The sequence below is a fragment of the Enhydra lutris genome, unplaced genomic scaffold, assembly GCF_002288905.1.
Source record: "Enhydra lutris kenyoni isolate GAN:26980312 unplaced genomic scaffold, ASM228890v2 scaffoldscaffold125, whole genome shotgun sequence".
Lineage (NCBI taxonomy): Eukaryota > Metazoa > Chordata > Mammalia > Carnivora > Mustelidae > Enhydra > Enhydra lutris.
The window spans coordinates 395,056-417,946 of NW_019154209.1; the positions used below are offsets into that span (position 1 = coordinate 395,056).

The 22,891-nt window shown below is 37.4% G+C and overlaps 1 protein-coding gene across 1 annotated transcript in view; it reads left to right on the forward strand.

Moving 5' to 3' along the window:
- LOC111139929 (WNK lysine deficient protein kinase 3) overlaps positions 1-22,891 on the forward strand; it is a 121,382-nt gene that overhangs the window by 91,545 nt on the left and 6,946 nt on the right. The window contains exons 13-20 of the mRNA XM_022492343.1: positions 542-697; positions 779-830; positions 2,099-2,236; positions 2,610-3,553; positions 8,554-8,644; positions 9,199-9,329; positions 9,870-10,492; positions 13,688-13,899. Of these exons, the coding sequence (XP_022348051.1) occupies positions 542-697; positions 779-830; positions 2,099-2,236; positions 2,610-3,553; positions 8,554-8,644; positions 9,199-9,329; positions 9,870-10,492; positions 13,688-13,899 (2,347 nt within the window). The remainder of the gene's footprint in view (positions 1-541; positions 698-778; positions 831-2,098; positions 2,237-2,609; positions 3,554-8,553; positions 8,645-9,198; positions 9,330-9,869; positions 10,493-13,687; positions 13,900-22,891) is intronic.

A 22,891-nucleotide genomic window follows, 5' to 3' on the forward strand; every position in this document is an offset into this window, starting at 1 on the left:
AAAAACTTTTGGGTTTGGACATCCTAGTGGTAATCATAAACATTTCCTCAGTTATGTTCCTCAAATGGTAATTTATAGAATGTGAGATGTTTTTTTAAATGCTGGCTTTTTCTCTGGTAGGTGGTACCAATCTGACAAGCATCAATGGTCCCAAAATAAGAATAAGTTAATGTTTTACGTGGCATTTTAGTGTGGTCATTTTTTTTTAAGATTTATTTATTTATTTTAGAGAGCACAAGAGCGCCAGCGGAGGGAGGGGCAGAGGGAGAGCATCTCAAGCAGACTCCCTGTTGAGTGTGGAGCCTGATGCTGGGCTCAATCTCACGATCCTGAGATTATGACCTAAGCTGAAACCCAAGTGTTGGACACTCAGCTGACTAAGCCACCCAGGTGCCCCAGTGCTGGTTGTTTTTAATTCTCTTGTGGCCTTTGTATCTAATACTCAATTTTCATTTATTTTTCTTTAAGATAGTCACCATTGATATAATATTACAATCTTGAAGAAACTAAATTTAACAGACTTACTTTTACTTTTGGACAGGTTGAAGATAACTTTGTGCTAGAAAGTGAGAAAGAAAAATTTGTAGAAGAATTGAGGGCTATTGTAGGTCAAGCCCAGGAGATCCTTCATGTCCACTCTGCTGCAGATAGAGCCATCGGAATTGACTCTATTATTGTGGAATCCAACAATAGCCAAGTAAGAGCAGTTGTTTAGCAAATAGGTCTTCTCAGATATATATCAGGAACTTCTTTATTTATTTGTTCATTTTTAATTCAGACAGGATCATCTGAACAAGTACAGATAAATTCTGCATCCACTCAAACCAGCAGTAAGTATATTTCATAAAATTTACCATGTGGCTTTTGAAGCAAGACATTTGGAAACTTTAATTTATGTATCTTCATTGAGAAAGATACTAGCCCATAAAGGAAATTCATAAATTGTTAATGTAGGTTTACCCACACTTGGAAAGGCCTTTTCAGCCCAGATGTAAGAAGTAAAGTCATTCTCCAGATTTTCTTCAAGTGTTGGTTCTTTATCCAATTAATTGATTTCTGAGTCATTGCATGGTATGTTATCAGAAAAGCAGTCACAGTTCTGATGACCTTTAATGGCTTTACTGTTTGAAGTTAATTGGTAAGTTGGTTTTTTAAACCACTGATATGATGTGGACAGTACCTTTCTTAACTAATATCACTATGTTCTAAGTTTGCCTCGTGTTTTAATATAGTCATTTATATTTTGATTTCCTTCCACTAGTGTTATACTTCTACCTGCTGTGATCACTGATAAGTTTTTGTAAATCAGTTACTAGCTAAACTTCCAGGGACTAAAAATGGGTTCTTCTGTTTTCTTTTCTGATGACTTTATCTCTCCATTCTTTTCAGCTCTGGTCATGGTTATATTTAGAGTATCTGGGAGGGGGCGAAGAGCCATAGACAAATGAGGACCTGTGAAGGAATTATAACAACATGAAGAAGCAACAGGTGGTGTGGGAGTCATGAAACCAGATACCATTACCCTGAAATTTACTTTGTGTTAGGATGCCAGGGTCCTCCTCTGTTCTTTCTTGCTAGGGGGAATTTGAACAGATTTCTGAGTGATAAAGTATGGTAAAGTTTACAAAAAGAATTACTTATTTGAATGAATTTCCAAAGTAGGAGTAAAGATGTAGGGACTTTATTTTTAAGTTGTCATACCGTAAAATTGATTTTGTTCTTTTGGTGTATAGTTCTGTAAGTTTTAATACCTATAGAATTGGGTAAGCATCTTCATAATCAGGATGCAGAACAGGAGATAGAGGTTTTATTGGAGAAAATGCTTTCCATTTTTCCCCAAAAATGTGCCCTCTTCTAATTGCTATTGCTACAATGTTTGTTTTCCTATATTTAAAAAATCCTTCCCTAATAATATCTTGTACTTAGTTCTTTAGAGTATTTGCCTGCGTTGGGAGGTCTGGTCTTATAAATTACACATATCCTAATGCTGTTGGAAATGGAGATACAAGACAAATTGGTGTTTTAACCTGGTTTCCTTAATAGGGTAAACATGTTGACAATTGCTTAGCATATTGATTTTTGCTAATTCTTTTTACAGATGAATCTGCTCCACAGTCATCCCCAGTTGGTCGGTGGCGATTCTGTATCAATCAAACAATAAGAAACCGTGAGGCTCAATCGCCTCCTACTCTTCAGCAGTCTATATCTACAGTTCCTGGACTGTCTCTGCTTCCTGGTAAGTGTTCATTGTCTGCCAGCTTTCTCCAGACTTGGAGGGGTTACAAGATATATACCATATCTTTAATTTGTGTTCATGGATATTGTATTCTTATGAGAATGTTCATAATAATTTTTGAAGGTGTTATTGTTAGGGTATAACTTAAGCCATTTTAAAAGGTAATATTTTTAAATATAGTATTTATGGGAAAAAGTAAAAGGTTTTTATTCCTTGACAGGTTGAATTCTGTGTATTTTGAGTCTTATTTACAAGACTTATTCACACAGGTTCTTGTTTGTCCCTTGCTCCTCTTGTCCCCTTTGAATTTGGTTACTAGTCCATGCTTTGTATTTATTAATATGTGCCTAGCTATTCTTTGTTATTGTTCTAGGTCCAAGAACCACAAGTAATAAGGAAATATCACAGGACACAGTGCCCACTCTAGAAAGTAATCCATGCCAGCGTGTACTTTTTGCCTCCAAATCAGAACTCAAGGATGTAGTTGATGGTAAGATTTCTGAATATGCCAGTGTAGAAACTAAGCAGCCAGCTATATTGTATCGAGTGGAAGATGACAGGCAGATAATGGCACGAGTTACTAGTAGTTCAAGTTATACTGCTACTTCAGTTCGTGCAGTTCCAGTTGAATGTGAGGGACTCACCAACCGAGCAGGCATATTTCTGCCTGTATATCCATGTCACCAAGCTGCCAGTCAGGCTGATGTACCTATGGTCCCTCCTGGCGAGTCAACTCAGATTGCTGGTAACTCTGTTACAACTCTGGCATTTATATCTGATCAAAAGCCTCAATCCTTAGCAGTGCAGCAGCCAACTATGGATACAGAGTTTATTTCCCAAGAAGGAGAAACCACAATGAACACTGAAGCAAGTTCTCCTAAGATGGTCATTCCCACTCAGACCCCTGGCCTTGAACTGACTACCCTTCTACCCACTACTATCCTGGAATCAGATGGGGAAAGACCTCCAAAAATGGAGTTTGCAGACAACCGAATTAAAACTCTGGATGAAAAATTAAGAAACTTGCTCTATCAGGAGCATAGCATATCTAGCATCTATCCTGAGAGTCAGAAGGATACCCAAAGCATAGACTCTCCATTTTCTTCCTCTGCTGAAGATACGCTTTCATGCCCAGTGCCAGAAGTCATAGGCATCAGTCACAGTGGAATTCAAGATAGTCCTGCACAGTCCCCTAATTTTCAGCAGACAGGCTCTAAGATTCTGTCCAATGTGGCTGCAAGTCAGCCTGCTAACATATCAGTATTCAAAAGGGACCTGAATGTGATAACTTCTATACCCAGCGAATTATGTTTACATGTAAGTATTATTCTTTCTAATCAATTTCTTACCCTTATTCTTTTAAAGAAATTCCTTCTTTTCTAAAGTTATATCCTTTGAAATGAAATTGTCTATGTCTTAAGATTCTGAGGTCACAGGTTATTTAAGAAGGTCATGACTTTGGCTGCAGGTGCCCAGAACTTCTGGAGATGACAGAAGTATCTTTGGTGAGAGAGCCCTCTGGTGAATTAGCTAGGAACCTGCAAGGATGTCTTTTTTTGTATTAGTGACAACAGGACTGATTCATAGATTGTTTTAGTAGGTAGGAAGAACTGACTTTTAGATTTCCACTTAAAAGTGCCTGGTCCCAATTTCCTTTCTTAAAAGTTTATACTTCTAGTTTAATCTTGTTTGGTGGGTTTTATTTGAAAAAAAATTATTTTTTTTAATTTAAATTCCAGTTCACCTCTAGTATAATATTAGTGCAGGTGTACAATATAGTGATTCAGCACTTCCTGCTGTGATCCAATACCCTGCACTTATCACAAGTGCCCTCCTTAATCCTGATCTCCTATTCAGCCCATCCCTCCACCCACCTCCCCTCTCTAGTTCTTGGTTTTCCTCTTCCCCTACCCTGAGTTCATTGTTTTGTTTCGTAAATTCCACGTGAGTGAAATCATACGGTATTTTTTTTAAGTTATGTACATAGGAACTTAATTTCCCTTTTCTATTCCTTCAAATCACAGGGGTAATGACTATTTGGTGTTTATCCAGTATTTGGTACTTAACCTTCTTAAGCTTACATGGATCTTTTTACATCCCTATAACTTTTTATTTACAAAAATGGGATTGTGCTATATGCATATTGGTCTGCAAATTTATCTTTTCATTTTATAGTATATCATAGATATATTTCTAAATCTTCACCACTGTATCTCTTTATTATTATTATATAAGTATCATATGTGTGTATGTAAAGTAAAATCCATCCCACTTCCAAACCTATAGGCACAGCTGTTAATGAATCTTTGTAGACATAGTTTTAACTGACATACAGATATTTGTATAATCATACTTCTTTTTTTAAAGGATATTATTTATTTATTTGAGAGAGAAAGAGAGCACGAGCTGGGGGAGGGAGCCCAACCTGGGGCTCAATCCCTGCCCAAGATCATGACCTGAGCAGAAGTCAGATGCTTAACTGATTGAGCCACCCAGGCGCCCCAGTCATACCTCTTTATTACATATTTACAAAGACATAGATACATATGTTTTTATACATATACTTCTCTACATGCATGTGCTATTCTGCATTTTTTCAATTATGAACATTTATCCATGTTGGTACGAATAGTTCTACCTCACTTATGTTTTTTAAACAATGGCGTATTATTCCAGTGAATAGATACAACATAAAGATTTATATTGTTGTAAACTAGTAATTTTAAATTATGTAGTTAATATATAAACAGGAAAGCAATTCAGAAGGATAGAAAATTAATAGTAATTATGTTAACAACTTCTTATACCCCATTCTACTCCCCAAACACTGTTCAGTTCCTGGTTTTAATTCTTGAAGTCATTGCCATTAATAACTTGTAAATAATATACTTATTCATCTATCTTTTGATTGAATACTTTTAGATAATACCTAATAATTCACTACTATGAAGGGTGAGGAAATTATTATATTTTCCCTTTCTTCTTCTTTCCCATATACCTCCTAATTTTTATTACTTGTATTGCTTTTTAACACTGGCAAAGTTTATAACATCTACATTTTTTTTTCTGTAACATTGGTTGTGCTTTGTCTGTGGGTTGATTTGAAGAATTGAAGGTCAGTAAACAGCATTTATATTATGATTATATTGTTATCCGATGATCATGTAAAATGATTAGAACCATTAAAAATGAAAAATAATTTTCTGTCATTTAAATTTTGTTGCTCAGAGGACACTCACGTGTCAAGGTCAAATGGATTCTTTTGTCTAAGTGTCCATTGCTACTTCTGGATCAAACTTACTTGCCACTATTTCTGGTGTCCTAGAATTCCTTCCTCTCCTACCCCAAAATGCTTCAATGAGTAATATTTTTAAATTTGTTGCATGGGTGACTAATTTGGGTATTTTTTTAAGTCCAAAAATGCCTTTATTGCTTCACACTTGATTAAGTGTACATGGTAGGGTCATTTTGAGTTAATTTTTGTATATGGTGTGAAATAAAGATTCACCTTCATTCTTTTGCATCTGACTATCCAATTGTTCCAGGACCATTGTTATTCTGTTTATTATAAATGGAATTGTTTTCTTAATTACCTTTTCAGATTTTTCATTGCTAATATATAGAAATACAACTAATTTTTTGTGTTGATGTTGTATCCTTCAAATTCACTGAGTTTGTGTATCATTTAGTATTTTCTGTATAATATATAAGATCATATTGTCTGTAAATAGAGATAGTTTATTTCTTCTTTTGCTGCTTTTCTTATCTATTAACTTTTCACTGTCTGTTTTCTATCTCTTTGTCCTTTTGCTTTTTGTACTGGAAGAATTTCTCAGTTTTTAAGCTATTTCCAGTCTCCTATTCAACTGTTTCTTTATGTCAAGGATTCTGTTATTATTTTTTTATTTTAATTTTTTTTTTCATTTTTTTTAGAGAGGGGAAGAGAGAAGGGCAGAGGGAAAGGGAGAGAATCTTAAGCAGGCTCCACACCCAGCACAGAGCCCAACATGGGGCTCAATTTCACAACCCTGAGATCATGATCTGAGCTGAAATCAAGAGTTGGATGCTTAACCCACTGAACCACCCAGACACCCTGAGGATTATATTTTTAATTTCCAGTAACTGTAGTTCATAATTTTTCTTATGCTTATATTATCTTCACACATATTTCTGGAGATATTAAAGTCTTATTCTGTGTTACTGATGCTATTTCAAAACTTGGCTATTCTTCTTATTGAATTTAGTGTTTTCTTTCTTTTTTAAAGTTTTTATTTATTTACTTTTTATGTAGGCTCCACACCCAATGTGGGGCCTCAACTCATGACCCTGAGATCAAGGGTCACATACTCTACTGACTGAGCCAATCAGGTGCCCCTAATGTTTTCCTATAGTGTTGATTTCCCATAAGAGTTTGGTGATTCTTAGACTCGTTTTTTTCTTTTTCCCCTGTACGATTTCTTGTTTGTCTCTCTAAATGCTATATATAATTGTTGTAGCCTTCCTCCAGTAATTGTGGGAAAGGCATTGGACATGCTTCTTGGCTCTGAACATTACTGCTTTTCTCGAAATGCTGCCTAGAAGGTAGCTTAATCTTCTTCAAAGGTGGAAGGGCTTTCCCTTCCTTCTGGATGTTGTCTCCTTCCTACGTTGCTGATTGGGCCACAGACATTTTCCTCTCACCACTCTTATTTGGGAGCAGATGCCTCTGCTGTCTTTTGCTTGCTGTGGAGGTAGGGAAGGAAAGAAGAACTGCCTGGCTATTCTTTCTTTGGTACCCCAACCAGTTTACTCTCCCATTCAGTGAGTAAGTCAAGATCTCTCTTTGTGAAACCCAAATTCTAGTGGGAGAAGATAGATCCTAAACAAATAAAGGAAGAAAAAGGCTATGATAGAATGAGTAGGGGTTTACTTTATATAGGGTAGTCAGGGAAGAACTTGTGTATGGTGGTAACAGTCATAGGTGGAGACCTGTTCAAGGAACCAAAAGAAGTCCAGGAAGTAGGAGAGTGTTATGAGATGATGTTGAGGTAGATAGGAGACTGATTGGGGACAGCTTTGTAAGCATTCTAGCCAACCACTCTTCCCTTTGGTTGGCCAGGGCTCGCTCTCACTGCCTATATCCGCCACCTAAGTTTGCAGCATTTTGAAATAGTTACTGCCTGTGTCATGGGCTTCTTTTTCCTCCTTTAGTCATATATGCATGTGTCTATGCCTGTTTTTTTCTGTCATGTCTATGGATTTGGACTGATAAGGTAGACTAGAACTTGTGCTTAACTCACCATCTTGATCCAGTTATTACTTATTAAAAAATTTTCTGTAATTTCAGTGGGACCAATGCAACATTTTCTAAATTTAATATTATTGAGAATTTTTTCTCTTCATGAAAGTAGCATTATTACTAGTTCAGAATGAGATTTTTTTTTCCAAAATAGGACTTCAGAAAATAAGAACTGATTGTTCAGAATTTTAATAACTGCTGACCTGCCCTGAGTGTTAATGCTTATTCAAGACTCCAGTGTACTTAATGCCACTTATGCTATCTTCCTGAAGACAAATGCTGAATCCCATTCTTTGAACTTTTTAATACTCATTTAATTTTCTAGATTAGTAGAGACGAGTCTCATGTTCCCAAAGTTGTATACTTTTGTATTAACTGTTATAGAGGATTTATTTTTAAAGTACTCATTTAGAATACAACAGTTAATTCTGACATTTTGTTGGGAGGGATGGGAGGCAAGAAGAGGAGAGTGATTTTATAGTGAGCTGTGGCCTGATGTTAACAATTTTTATAGCAAGAATTTGAAATAATTTCAAGGTCCATTATAAGTTTCTGCGTGCTGACATAAAGTAAGAAATTTGATTTGGTAGTATTTCTCTATAAATCTAAATGCCTAGAAAAGCTTTTTTCTATGTTATCATGTGTGTTAGGCATCTTTAACTCTCAAATAATATGAGCATAAATGAAAGTTTCATTTTAAGAGCACAGGGTTTCAGTAACCTTTTTTTAGTAAATGAAGCATATGAAGGAAATAACTTTAATTTCAGTTTTCAAAGTTGCTGTAATGAAAAATATTCTAGGGTAGAAGGTTAATATTCTGCTCTTTATTTGTCTGAAGTCCAAATAATATTTTTAAAGAAAGGGGAAGGATTAATTCCGCTAAGTTGAATACTTCAGATTCACTCTGATATGCAGGTATACATAGCATTCCATTTTTGATTACTGATTAGTCCATGCAAGAAAGTCCAATGATATAAACAACTGCTTCACCTTACCTAAATTATTACCATTTTGGTTTTTCTCTTTTTGTCTCCATTAGGCGATGTCCCCAGATGCTTCACTGCCAGGGGATCCAGAGGCCTATCCTGCTGCTGTGTCAAGCGGTGGAGCCATTCATCTGCAGACAGGAGGTGGATATTTTGGCCTAAGCTTTACTTGTCCTAGTCTCAAAAATCCTATTAGCAAGAAATCCTGGACTCGCAAATTAAAAAGCTGGGCATACAGGCTACGGCAGTCAACCAGCTTTTTCAAGAGATCAAAAGTCCGTCAAGGTAGTGTGCTTACAGTCAGGGACATAGACTAGGTAACATCACTTTTCATTTACTTCTGTTTTTCTTTTTTGTTTGTTTGTTTGTTTGTTCATATATAAACCTTACCACTTTTTTCACATAGCCCATGTCTGTGACATGTCCCATTAATGTCATTGCCACTTTACTTTTCCTTTTGTAACTAATTTGGTTTTACAGTTATTCATTTCATGTAGATACTAAGTCTCGGGATAAATCTTACAATGTCTGATTTTGAGTTAGGGACTTCTGCAGTGTTGCTTATTACATTAACACTTTTTAATTATTTAGCAGGGGTTAAGCTTTTTCTACTTTTCTTCATTTTTTTGGTAATGTAAACAAATTTAGTCTTAACAAACACTTTCTCTTTTCTGCTTACAATTGTGCAAAACTTGCAGTGGAAACAGAAGATATGAGATCAGCAGTTGCTCCTGATCCCATTCCCCTGACGGGAGAGTCCATGGCTGATACTAGGGCTTTGAGTAGATGTAAAGCAATGAGTGGATCATTTCAGCGGGGTCGGTTCCAGGTTTGTGTGTTTGGCTGAATCTTTATCTATAAGGGCATTGTAAAAGAGAATAGCATTGGAGATCTTGGTATTTAAATAATACTTATTTTGAATGTAGATTATTGTCATATTTAATTTTTTCCCCTTACACACATCCCTTACCTTTTGTAGACTTTGAGTTAAGTCTAAAGAAATGGGGATTTTAGTAGTGGAAAAGAGCACAGAAATGAGTCATCATTTTTCAGTGGGTGGTTGGGTCACCTTTTTTTATAAATCTATTTCTTGTCCTTTAGAATCTCAGTAACTTGAATTATCGAATTTTTTTTTAATTACAGAATTTTGTTTGAGCAATTTGAAGCCAACTCTCTTTACCCAGGGGACCTAATTGAAAGACTTTGAAAATGAGAATTATAAATGGGGTTTTTAAGTTTCGGTGTTATGGATGTGTGTACGTCACAGCAGACCATTCACTTGTCTGTGCCATATTTTGATATTGAATTTCTTTGTGGGTTTACTCTTTGATTAGATAGAGCCAACCACTTTTGCCTTTTTGTATCTCAGGTGATTACAGTTCCTCAGCAGCAGTCAGTGAAAGTAACATCTTTTGGAATAGAACACACACCAGCATTCAAAAAAATGACAACCCATTCTAGTGAAGAAGCTCTAGTCTTTACAGACAGAGCAAAGCCTCAATTAGTGGAAATGGAACATGCCATGCACAATCCACAAACTTCACTTTCTTCTCAGAAGTTACAAGCTCTTCATGAGACCTTCAAAGAAGGGAAAAGAATTCCCAAACAAGGAGACAACTTCTCATCTTTCAGCACAGCTTGTGAGACTGATGTATCTTCAATGACCCCAGAAAAAGAATTGGAAGAGAACTCAGCCATGGGAAGTAGTATCCATTCTGGACTTGAACTGTTGCTTAAGGAGAGAGAGATACTTACTGCTGGTAAACAGCCTAGCTCTGATAGTGAATTTTCAGCCACTCTTGCTGGCAGAGGGAAGTCAGTGGCAAAGACTGGTCCAGAGAGTGATCAGTGCTTACCCCTCCGTGAAGAAAAAGCCTATAACCAAACACAGAGCTCACTCTTCTATTCACCATCTTCTCCAATGAGCAGTGATGATGAGTCAGAAATAGAGGATGAGGATTTGAAGGTGGAGCTTCAGAGATTACGAGAAAAGTAAGATTGTTTCCCTTTTGTCACAAATCTGGTTGCCTGGAGTTTTATAGAACTAAGTATTTGACTGATAGCTAATTTACAGTTGGTAGTATTTTTAAAAATAAAAGACTTATTTATTTATTTATTTATTTATTTATTTGAGAGAGAGATAGAGCACATGTGTGCACAGGGAAGGGGCAGAGAGAGAATCTCCAGCAGACTCCATGCTGAGCATGGAGCCCAACATGGGGCTCCATCTCCTGACCCTGAGATCACGACCTGGGACAAAACCAAGAGTCAGATGCTTAACTGACTGAATCACCCAGGTGCCCCATGATTGGTAACATTTTAATGATTGAAAATTTTTGATTATTGACAAAGATAGCATCAGATCTCACAGGTTAAGGGTTCAGTCCCACAGATGCCAATCATAAGTCCAAGTAGTATTAACCTATGCTTCTGACCAATCTGTTGTAAATCAAAGGTTCCCACAAGCCCTTCTTTGGGTTCAATTAATTTACTAGAGCAGCTTACAGAGTCAGGAAGAACAGTTTACTTACTAGGTTATCGTTTCTTTTTTTTTTAAAGATTTTATTTATTTATTTGATAGAGAGAGAGATCACAAGTAGGCAGAGAGGCAGAGAGAGAAAGAGGGAAGCAGGCTCCCCGCTGAGCAGAGAGCCTGATGTGGGGCTCAATCCCAGGACACTGAGACCATGACCTGAGCGGAAGGCAGAGGCTTTAACCCACTGAGCCACCCAGGCACCCCAGGTTATCAGTTTCTTATAAAAGGACACAACTGAGGAACAGCCAGATGGCAAGGTATAGGGAAAGGGACATGGAGCTTCCATGCCTTCTTGGGAGTGCCACTGTCCCAGCACCTTCATGTTTTTACCAACCTGGACCCTCTCTCAGCCCTACAGCTAAGGGATTTTTATGGAAACTTCATTATGGTAGGCATGATCGATTTAAACCATTGGCCACTGACGATTAATTCAATCTCTTACTTTTGTCTCAGAGGTAAAGTGGGAGGGGCTGAAAGTCCCACCCTCTTATCACTTGGTTGGTTCTCCTGGCCATCCGCCCCCATCCTTAGGGGCTGTTTCTCGAAAGTCAGTTCATTAATATAAACTCAGGTGTGATTCCAAGGGCCTTGTTTTAAATAATAAGATTCCTTTCACCTTTATCGCTCCTGAACTACTTCAGGAACTGGAGCTATTTGAGGACAATAGACCAAATATTAAAGGAAAAGATTCTCTGGGTACCTGAGTGGCTCAGTCGGTTAACCATCTGCCTTTGGCTCAAGTCATGATCCCAGAGTCCTGGGATCAGGCCCTGCATTGGGCTCCTTGCTCAGCGGGAAGTCTGATTCTCCCTCTCCCTCTGCTGCTCTCCCTGCTCATGCTCTCTCTCTGAAATAAATAAGTAAAAATCTTAAAAAAATAAAAGATTCTCCTATTGCTCTTTATAGCTTAAGAAATTACTAGGGTTTTAGGAGCTATATTCCAGGAACAGGGATAAAGACCAAATATATATATATATATTTTAATATAAATCATAGTATCACAACAGTAAAAAAGCACACAAAATAATCTCTTACTTCTCATGCCCTAATCTTATTTCTCAGAGGCAACCACTGTGAACTGTTTGGTATATATCTTGCCTATCATTTTTCTGTGCATTTATAAATATATACTTTTTGCCTTTTATGAAAGTGAGGTCATAATATACATGTTATTCTACAATTTTTTTACTTAATTGTTGCTTATATATGTACATGTTTGTATAGATAATCTTTATTCCATATATTAGAATAGCCACTTAAAGTTTATTTAATACCTCATTAATGGACATTTCAACTTTATTTCATATTTTGCTTATGTAAACAATGTTGAAGTAAACAGCCTTATATTTTCACATACTTATGTGAGTATTTTTGTTGGATAGATACCTAAAAGTAGAATTTCTGGGTTAAAAGTTATGTATACTTTAAATTGATAGATACCACTAAAATTGTTGTTCAGGTAGCTATATTTTATTCACCAAACAAATATATGTGAAAGTGGGATGCTTGGCTGGCTCAGCCAGTAGAGCATGTGATTCTTGATCGTGGGATCATGAGTTCCAGCCCTACGTTGGGCATAGAGATTACTTTAAAAAAGAAATAAATATATATATATATATATATATATATATGAATGAAAGTGCCTGTTTTCTCACTTCTTAACAACATTGAACTGGATATTATTGATCCTTTTAGTTTTATTCCAATCAGATGAATTAAAAATATTTCTTAAATAATTGTATTCTCCTAATTAATAGTGAGGTTGTTCATATCTCATATTTATTGCCTGCTTGTATCTCCCTTTTTGGAGTCACCTTCTCATATTCTTTCCTCTTTTTCCTATAAGGTTGTTTCTTTTTTTCTTAGTGATTTTTTAAACAGATTTTATGTATTTATTTGAGAGAGAGAGAGCAAACAAGCATGACTGGGGGTGGCGGGCAAAGGGAGAGGGAGAAGCAGATTCTCCACTGAGCAGAGAGCCCCATGCGGGCTTGATCCCAGGACCCTGGGAACAGGACTTGAGCTGAAGGCAGCCGCTTAACTGATTGAGCCACCCAGGAGTCCTTTTCATATTGATTTTTTAAGGAATTATTTGTATATTCTGTATATTAACCTTTTAGTATATGTTGCAAACATTTTGTTATTTATACTTGCAACATATAATAAAGAAAAGGTTAATATTAGCAATACTCTGTGACTTTAAATTGTATTTCATTGTCTTTCACTATATTGAAGTTTTAAAGATTTTTTTTAATTTATTTATTCATGACAGACAGAGAGAGAGAGGCAGAGGCAGAGGGAGAAGCAGGCTTCCTGCTGAGCAGGGAGCCAGATGCAGAGCTCCATCCCAGGACCTTGGGATCATGACCTGAGCTGAAGGCAGATGCTTAACGGACTGAGCCATTAGGCGCCCTATATTGAAGTTTTAGAAATTTGTTCTTGTCACTTTGTTCACTTTTTTCTTAATGTCTCATTAGTTTAATGTTGAGCTTAGGAAGGCATATCTCATCCTAAAATTGTGAATATTCTGTATTTTCACATTGTTAATCAAAATTCCTTGTTAAACTTGCCTTGTATTGATGTAGATGTTTCTGGAGTCATCTGTATGGTGCCAGTGCTATTAAAATGCTTTCTGCATTATTTTCATTTAGACACATTCAGGAGGTGGTAAATCTTCAAACCCAGCAGAATAAGGAGCTGCAGGAGCTCTATGAACGCCTTCGGGCATTTAAAGATAGCAAAATCCAATCATCAGAGGTTCCTGGGCCACCTTCATCACCGCGGAGACCAAGATCTTTCAAAAGCAAACTTCGTAGCCGCCCACAGTCCTTGACACATGTGGATAGTGGCACAGCTGCTACAGGTAAATCAGTCTTAAAAGTGATTTTGAAAATCTGGTCAAATATCAGCAAAGAAAGAAATATAATGATGATATAATTATTTCTTACTTTTTATAATTTATTTCTTATTACACCAAGATGCTTTAAAGAAGTACACATTATCCTAAGATTCTTTTCTACCTTTTTTGGTAGAAATTCTTTTTTTTTTAATTTTTTTTAAAGATTTTATTTATTTATTTGACAGACAGAGATTACAAGTAGGCAGAGTGGCAGGCAGAGAGAGAGGAGGAAGCAGGCTCCCTGCTGAGCAGAGAGCCCGATGTGGGGCTCGATCCCAGGACACTGAGATCATGACCTGAGCCGAAGGCAGAGGCTTTAACCCACTGAGCCACCCAGGCGCCCTTTGGTAGAAATTCTTTTGTGAAATTATGGTGAGGCTAGATGATAGATTTTGTAGAGCAGATGAGTGTGTTCTATGTTTTCATTTGGAAAACAAACACCTGGAAGCCCAACTTCAATCCTGCAAATAGGGTTGGGTTTTGGGTTGTTTTTTTTTTTTTTGATATTTCAGGTTTTTAATTTTTAATAGTTATTTCCTGATTCCAAAAATATTTTTAGGAAATTTTAAAAGTACAGAAATACATTGTTATTGTTGCCACTGACAATTATTAATACATACTACAGGTTTCAAAGCATAGTGTAAATTGGCTGCATCTCAGTCATTAAGCTAATTATTTAATTCTTCTGTCTTTTTAATGTTCATTATCCCATCTCTAACATCTGTAACTCAGAGCTGGGATATTTTCTACTTTCATAGCCAGTTCCATGGAAGAGAGATTTTTTTCCTTTAGCAAATATTAAAAAATGCAGCCAAATAACTAAGTCTGTGTTCAAATAATTTTTTTTAAAGATTTTATTTATTTGACAGAGAGAGATCATAAGTAAGCAGAGAGGCAGGCAGAGAGAGAGGAAGGGAAGCAGGCTCCCTGCTGAGCAGAGAGCCCAATGTGGGACTCTATCCCAGGACCCTGAGATCATGACCTGAGCCGAAGGCAGCAGCTCAACCCACTGAGCCACCCAGGTGCCCCTGTGTTCAAATAATTTTTAATTAATTCTGAATATATTTGTATATTACTGTTAGCAGTACATTATGCAAATAGTTTTTAAAACGTTAGCAATCATTGGGAGCTAGAGTTTGTTGAGGAGTTTGTAGCTAACAAAGATAATCTTAAAAATACTGTCATGTTCTATGTGTTGTAAGAGATAATTGTTTCTTATTTATGAGACTGTTAGAAAAATGTACTTTGATTTGAGAAAAGAGGATAAGTCTCTTCTTAATAAAGAAGTTGTTAATTGGGCCAGACTTCCTGGTTACATGTGCATATTTAAGTGAGGGCTGATGGTGAACTATAAGGATATACGTAAGATTTCAACAGAATTTGTGGTAGACAGAATAATGGCCCCCAAACATGTCTTTGTGCAAATTTTTGGAACCTGAGACTATGTTTGGTTATATGGCAAAGGGGAATGGGGGTTGTAGATGGAATTAAGGTTGCTAATTAACTGATTTTAAAATAGGAAGATTATCCTGGATTATCCAGGTGGGCCCAATGTAATCACAAGGGTCCTTTAAAGTGGAAAAGGGAAGCAGAAGAGAGGGTCAGAGAAAAGATGTGAAGTGGGGAGCAGTATCAAATGGATGCAACATTGCTGGCTTTGAAGATGGAGGAAGAGGGCACAAACCAAGGAATTCAGGCTGACTGTAGAAGCTGGAAAAGGCTGGGGAGCAGATCTTCTCTAGAGACTCCAGAAGGAATGAAGCCCTGCCAACACCTTGATTGTAGTCTGGTGAGACCCATGTTGGACTTCTCACCTACAATACAATAATAAATTTGTGTTGCATTGGTATGGATGTTAGCCACTAATCTATGGTACTCAGTTATAGCAACAATAGAAAAGTAATACCGATCTCAAGAATGGGAACTCTACTCTGTGATCCTCCTAAAGATAGAACTGAAGGGTAAACTTAGATTGAGGGCAACTTTCGGAATTTAACAGCAGAAGCATGTGGACTTTCAATCTAATACTCTGCCATTAATTGCTATACTTTAAAAAAGATTCAGTTATTTATTTGAGAGAGAAAGAGTCAGTGTGAGAGAGCATGAGAGAGAGACAGAGAAAGAGAGAGAACAAGCAGTAGAGGGAGAAGCAGACTCCCTGCCTATCAGAGAGCCCGTTACAGGACCTGATCCTCGACCCTGGGATTATGACCTGAGCTGAAGGCAGACACTTAACCAAGGGAGCTATCTGTTTTGTTCTTAAGTGACTTGCTCTTTTTATGTAGTTTCTGTTTCCCTAGAACTTTGACTTGCAGATGGCTTTGATTTGTTATGATCCAAAGCATTCTTTCACTTTCTAATCCCTGCTTAACTGACTTTTGTGGGATTGCAGAGACAGAAAATTGACTGACCCTGCTCATCTTTTTCCTGCCAAGAGATGGGCCAGAGGCCATCACCTGTCCTATTGTTGGGCTCTCCTCCAGTCAGGTTGTTAAAGGACTTTCTCTCTGTAGGTGAACACGGTTCTTGGTCACACCACTTTGAGGAATGAAGAGGTAGAGCAGACAGAGTGGTGGACAGCAAAGCAAGGAGTGTTGAGTTAAAGCAAAGTGATAGTACAGAGCTCCTGAGGAGGGAGGGGACCTGAGAGGGTTGCCACCAGAGTTTCTCAATCAAGGGTTTTTTATGGGCTAGTTGGTGGCTGTTTTAAGCTGATTAATCCTCCCTGCATCTGTCATCCAATCAGGTTTTTGTCACATGGGAGAGGGTGGCAGGCTCCTTCCAGGGTGGTGTAAAATCATTTTAAGGGTGGTTTCCTCTTAGGGCAGAGGGCCCCTTGTCCCTACCTGCCTGCCTTCCAGCTATCTTTCATCAGTATCTGTTGTTGATCCACGGTAGTGAATTTTTTATTTCAGTTACTGTACTTTTAAACTCCAGAATTTTTTTTTTAAATCCTTAAAAATTTTAGGCATAGTTTCCTTAAATTTGAATACAGGTTTTGTCTACTAATACTAAAATTTAGGCCCCTTTCAGGATGTTTTTGTTTACTTTTTTCTGTATAGGCAGAATTCTTTTCTATTTTTTGCATGTATCTTATTTTGTGATAAAAATTGGACTTTATAAATAATACATTGTAACAGCTCTGATATCAGATTCTCCCACCTTCTTCCCCACCAAGGTCTGTTGTTGTATTTTGTTTGTTTATCGTTATTATGGTATTTTCTTACTGCTGTTTGTTTACTGATTTTCCAGAATAACTCTGTATTCCCTGCAGTGTATGACTATTGAGTTCTTTGCAACTCTAAAAATGTTATGTTTTTATTTTTAAGTCTGGCATGCTGATATTCACACCAGGGCCAGTATATTTAGTGGTGAGCCAATGATTTTTCAGAAGATTTAATTAAGTGCTTCATCTGGGTGTTTTTGCCAAGGGGATCTCTGAGGGAAGGCACACTTTCAAGCTTCACTTTATAAGACAACCTTTGAATTTATTTCCTGCTTTCTCAGGAACTGAACTTCAGCCAGAATGGAATGATTGGTACTTTCTCCTTTCTCAGGTCTTTCCTGGTATGCCAGACATTTATATTCCCAGGAATATGTCAAAGATTTTGAAAGTTTCCTCTGGTCATCTAATTGTCCTAGAATTCCTTTTTAATTCTAGGCCAGGCTCTTGTGTGCCCCAACTAAATCACAGCTTTATGCATCCAAGTTCTTGGCAGCACTTTCCTATTGTTTCAGTAATGCCCTAGAGGTAGTTCCCTACCCTCCCCCACTCCCTATACCCAGCCTGCCTGGGATGACCTGAGATCCAAGTGAAACCAAATACCCACGACACTCTAAGAATGGAGGCATTTTTTTTTTAAGGTTTTAAGTTTAGACACAATATTGACTCAGGGGATGGTGCTTTTTTAAAGATTTTATGTATTTGAGAGAGAGAGAGTGCTCACGAAGAGTGAGAGGGAGAAGCAGATGCCCTGCTGAGCAGGGGGCCTGATGCAGAACTCATCCCTAGGGATACTGACCTGAGCCAAAGCAGACAGGGCAGACGCTTAACCGACTGAGCCACCAGGCCCCCCTTGGGATGGTACTTTTTTTTTTTTAAGATTTCATTTTATTTATTTGACAGACAGAGATCACAAGTAGGCAGAGAGGCAGGCAGAGAGAGAGATGAGGAAGCAGGCTCCCTGCTAAGCCGAGAGCCCAATACGGGGCTTGATCCCAGGAGCCTGGGATCATGACCTGAGCTGAAGGCAGAGGCTTTAACCCCCTGAGCCACCCAGGTGCCCCAGGATGGTACTTTTAAGGGAACTCAAAAAGAGGTCTAATCTCTTGTCTGCAGTGCTGCAGGCTTTTGGCCATCACAATACTGAGTTGAAGAAGAAGCAGGGATGGGACTTGCCAAAAGTTAAAATGTCACAGACCTCAGTAGTTTGTCTTGGATAAGCGATTTTTATTTCATTCTATGCCTTTGGATAATTGTCAGAGTTCTAAAATGGTTGGTTTGAATTGTTTTGCCCATATTTTTATTGTTTTAAAGAGCATATTCACCTAGGCCCTTACTCTGCATTTTTTAAAGTCTTTCTCTTCCCTCTTCTATTATCACAAGGACCTTGCATTGAATTAACATTATTTCTTCTTTGACTATCTGGAAGAATTTTTCAGTGAAACTACTTGGGCTCAGAGATTTCTGTTTTAGGAAGTTTTTCACTACAAATTCAAATTATTTAATAGCAGTATAGGAGTATTCAACTTATACATTTCGTGTTAAGTTTTTGTAGTTTATGATTTTTGAAGCTTGGTGCATTTCATCTAAGTTGTTGAATCTCTGTATTTAAAGTTGTTTATTATTACCTTTTTAATGTCTTAGAAACCTGTAGTGACATGACCTCTTTCTGGTATTTGTAATTTGTGTCTTCTCTTTTCTTCCTCGTCAGTCTTGATAGAGTTTTATCAGTGTTATTGATCTTTTCGAAGATATCCAGTGTTTGCTTTTATTGTTTTTTTCTACTGTTTTCCTGTTTTAACTTTCATTGATTTCTGCTCTTTATTATTTTCTTCCTCTTACACATGCCTTATTTTTATTTTGCCCTTTTTCTAATTTCTTTAAATGGAAACTAAGATTATTTTTTAAAAGATTTATTTAATTTAGAGAGGAAGTACACACAAGCATAAGCATGTGCCAGCAGTGGGGGGAGGGGCAGAGGAAGAGAGGACTGAGAGAGAATCCTCAAGCAGATTCCCCACTGAGCCTAGAGCCCTACTCGGGAGCTCAGTCCCACCATTCTGAGATTGACCTGAGCTGAAATCACTAGTCTGTCGCTTAACTGAGCCACTCAGGTATCCTGGAAGCTAAGATTATTGATGTGTGAGACCTTTCATTTTATAGTACAAGCTTTTAATGCTATAAATTTTCCTAGAAGTACCAAAATACCATTTTGGCTGCATCTACTAAGATTTTTAAAAATTAAGCTTTATTTGGGGGGGGCAGTTTTAGATTTACAGAAGAGTTGTTAAGATAGTACAGAGTGTTTCCAATTTCCATAAGACAGTACTGAGAATACCTCACACCCAGTTTTCCCAATTATTAACATCCTACATTAGTATGGTATATTTGTCACAACTAATAACCCAATCTTGATACATTATTATTAACCAAAGTCCATATTTTACTCTGATTTCCTTAGTATTTACTTATCTTTTATTTTCTGTCCCAGGATCCCTTCTAGGATACCACATTATTTAGTGTTCATGTCTCCTTAAGCTTTTCTTGGCTCTAACAGTTTCTCAGAACTTCCTTGTTTTTGATGACCCTGAAATTTTTGAGGAGTACCAGTCAGCTATTTTGTATGGTTTTGTTTTCGAACTCTTCTTTACTTACTAGCACCAGAAGATGCTCTAGGCTAGTTTTGTATATTTCCTGGCCCAGTCTTAGGAGCCACCATTTCCAAAAGGAATCCTAATTCCTTTTACTAGAGAATAAACTAGCCGGCTTCTCCCTCTCCCTCTCCCCCCGCCCCTCCCATTGATGCGTGTGCTCGCTCTCTCTCTCTCTCTCTCTCTCTTCCTCAAATAAATAAATAAAATCTTAAAAAAATAATCCTATCTATAATGTTAATTTTTTTTAAGTAGGAAGTAATTGACCCAGTTTTTTTTTTTTTTTAAGATGTATCCATTTAGTTGAAAGAGAGTGTGCGTGTGCACATGTGCACGTGAGTGGAGAGAGGAGCAGAGGAAGAGAATCTCAGACTCCCTACTGAGTGTGGAGCCCTTTGTGGGGCTCATGACCTGAGTCAAAACTAATTGTTGGCTGCCAAACCAACTGAGCCACCCAGGCACGACTGACCCAGTTATTTATTTTTTTTAAAGATTTTATTTATTTATTTGACAGAGAAATCACAAGCAGGCAGAGAGGCAGGCAGAGAGAGAGGAGGAAGCAGGCTCCCCGCTGAGCAGAGAACCTGACGCGGGGCTCGATCCCAGGACTCTGAGATCATGACCTGAGCCGAAGGTAGCGGCTTAACCCACTGAGCCACCCAGGCGCCCCTGACCCAGTTATTTTTATCTTGTGGTTTCTAGCCTGTCTTCTTTGGTCCATTGTTCCAGTTCAGTTGCATTGCCTCTGTGGTACTCCTTGGGTCTTTCCCACATGTGGGTCTCCCAGTGGTCAATCTCAGTCTTCGGCAGTTGTCTTAGTTCAGTTTTCATGTCTTTGGTGTACTGCATTTTTCATGGCTGAGAGAAAGAAGTATGCTCAAGTGTGCCCCTCATAATAGGAAGAGAGTATAAGGAATTCTGTGCATAAATTTCTCTAGATTCCTGTTTCTTTTTCCCTTGCTGATCCTATCATGCATCTTTTTGCTATAATAAACTTAACTGTGAATACAGCTATATGTTGAGTCCTTACAACTTTGATTGAATCATTCACTCTGTGAGTGGTCTTCAGGACCCTGAAACATAATTGCATTACGTAATCACAATCCTCAAAATAACTCTAAGGTAGGTAGACATTACTCTGTCTCTTATGGGTAAGAAGACTAAAGTTGGTGAGGTTAAACAACTTCCCTAGGACCTCAGTTCATAAGCGAGGGAATCCAAGTCTGTTTAATCCCAAAGCCTTGGTTCTTCACTGTTACTCTGCATTGCCCCCCAGTACCAGAAATTATGTCTGCAGTGGGTTGAGAGAAGGCAGTGAAAGCTTATAGAGGGTGATAATGGTCTGAGACTGCTACATACAGGATGTAGTATTTGAGTTGGTCTTGAAGGATAAATGAACAGGATTAAAATTGGTGGAGTGCTGTGGGAAGAGAATTGTCTACAGATAGAATTGCATGGTATAAGCATGCAAATGTTAAAATGCAAGATTTATCTCCAAGAAAGAGAATATAACAGTTGGGTGAAATGGAGCGTTTATGTTAGAATTAGAAGGTTTTTCTTACATACTTCAAAAAAAAACTTGTGGCAACTGCCATAGCTTGTCTTTGCTACAGTTTGGTGTAAGATATATCTGATCTAACACGTAATTATATATTTAAGCTTAATAAATGAGATAGTATGTTTGTTTAGGGATAATAAATATCTGTTCTGCAGAGATAACCATGACTACTACCAATGACTTTGACACCTAAACAAGTTAAAAACCCACTGTTGTTAGTATTAAGAAACTCCTGAAGTGGAGGGGATGGTTTGAAGAGGAGTGAAATGCTGAAAACAGCATTTAACTGATACTAATCTGGTGGCAGTGTGAAGAATGTATTGGCTAGAGCTAGGGAGGCAGTCCATTTAGATCATTGTAATCATAGCATTCCATGTATGAGATGATTAAGAGCTTAGAGAATTGTGAAAGTGAAAATATGTGAAAGATATTGTATAGGATGAATTGTCATGATGTGGTGATGACTGGATATTTGTATGTTTTTGGTGAGATCCAAATGTTTGGAGTCTGAGTAGTTTGGAGAAAATATGAAAGTTATCATAGAAATATGACATTTAGGTGAACTGTTATGCCAAGACCATGTTAGGTTTCATTCTAGGTGTATTGAATTGAACAATTTATTGACATCCTAGTGGAAAAACACATTTGGGTTCTGAAATTGGATTGAAGAGGGTAAAAGTTTGAGATAAGAGATGGGAAAATTTGCAATTGAGTGGTCACTAAAACGATCTGAATGTCGGCATCACCTTGGGGGAAAAAAACAAAAAAAAGCAACAAGGACCATACTCTGGTTTTATTCATTTCATTAGTAAGAAATGAATATTAAAGAGCATCTTTGAAGTTTTAAGTAATGTTATAAGTAATGTTGACATTTTTTATAACTGTTAAAAACATTTGTACAGTACTTCTTTTCATGTAGGTATTTTCTAGTTCGTGAACTTTAAGTGGCCTTTTATAGTATATGAATAACTATTAAATGAAATCAATAAGTAATTGTCCTTTCCATGTATAAAGTATAGTTAGGCACCAGATAACATTCAAATAACATTTTTTTCTTCTCATATAGCACATTGTTCTTGATAACTTCTGGAAGGTTATGTGTGTGCATATCTTTCTGTTGCCTACTTAGGAGTCTTGCTCTAAGTTCCTGTTTCATTTCAATACCTGTTTGGTTTGTTAATCATTTCTTAGCACTTGCTGACTGTTGTGCCACTAGTGCACCAACCATCATTACCATCACTTGAGGGTTCGAGATCACTTGTTCCATCACTTTCCCTTAGTGCAGAAATGTTCTTAAATGAATGACATTCAAACTTAGCTCTATGCAACTCATTTGTTTTTTAGAAACTAAGGGGAATAAACACAGAAATACTCCTTAGGAGAAGCTGGGTAGACAAAAATGTTGGCACTAATGTGTATATGGTTCTGGCTGTTGTCTCCATTTTATTTCTACCTGCTGACATTTTTCCAGGGTAAGAAGACACTATTAAAAAGCTTCAGCTCCAGAGTCTTACCCATTTTGTT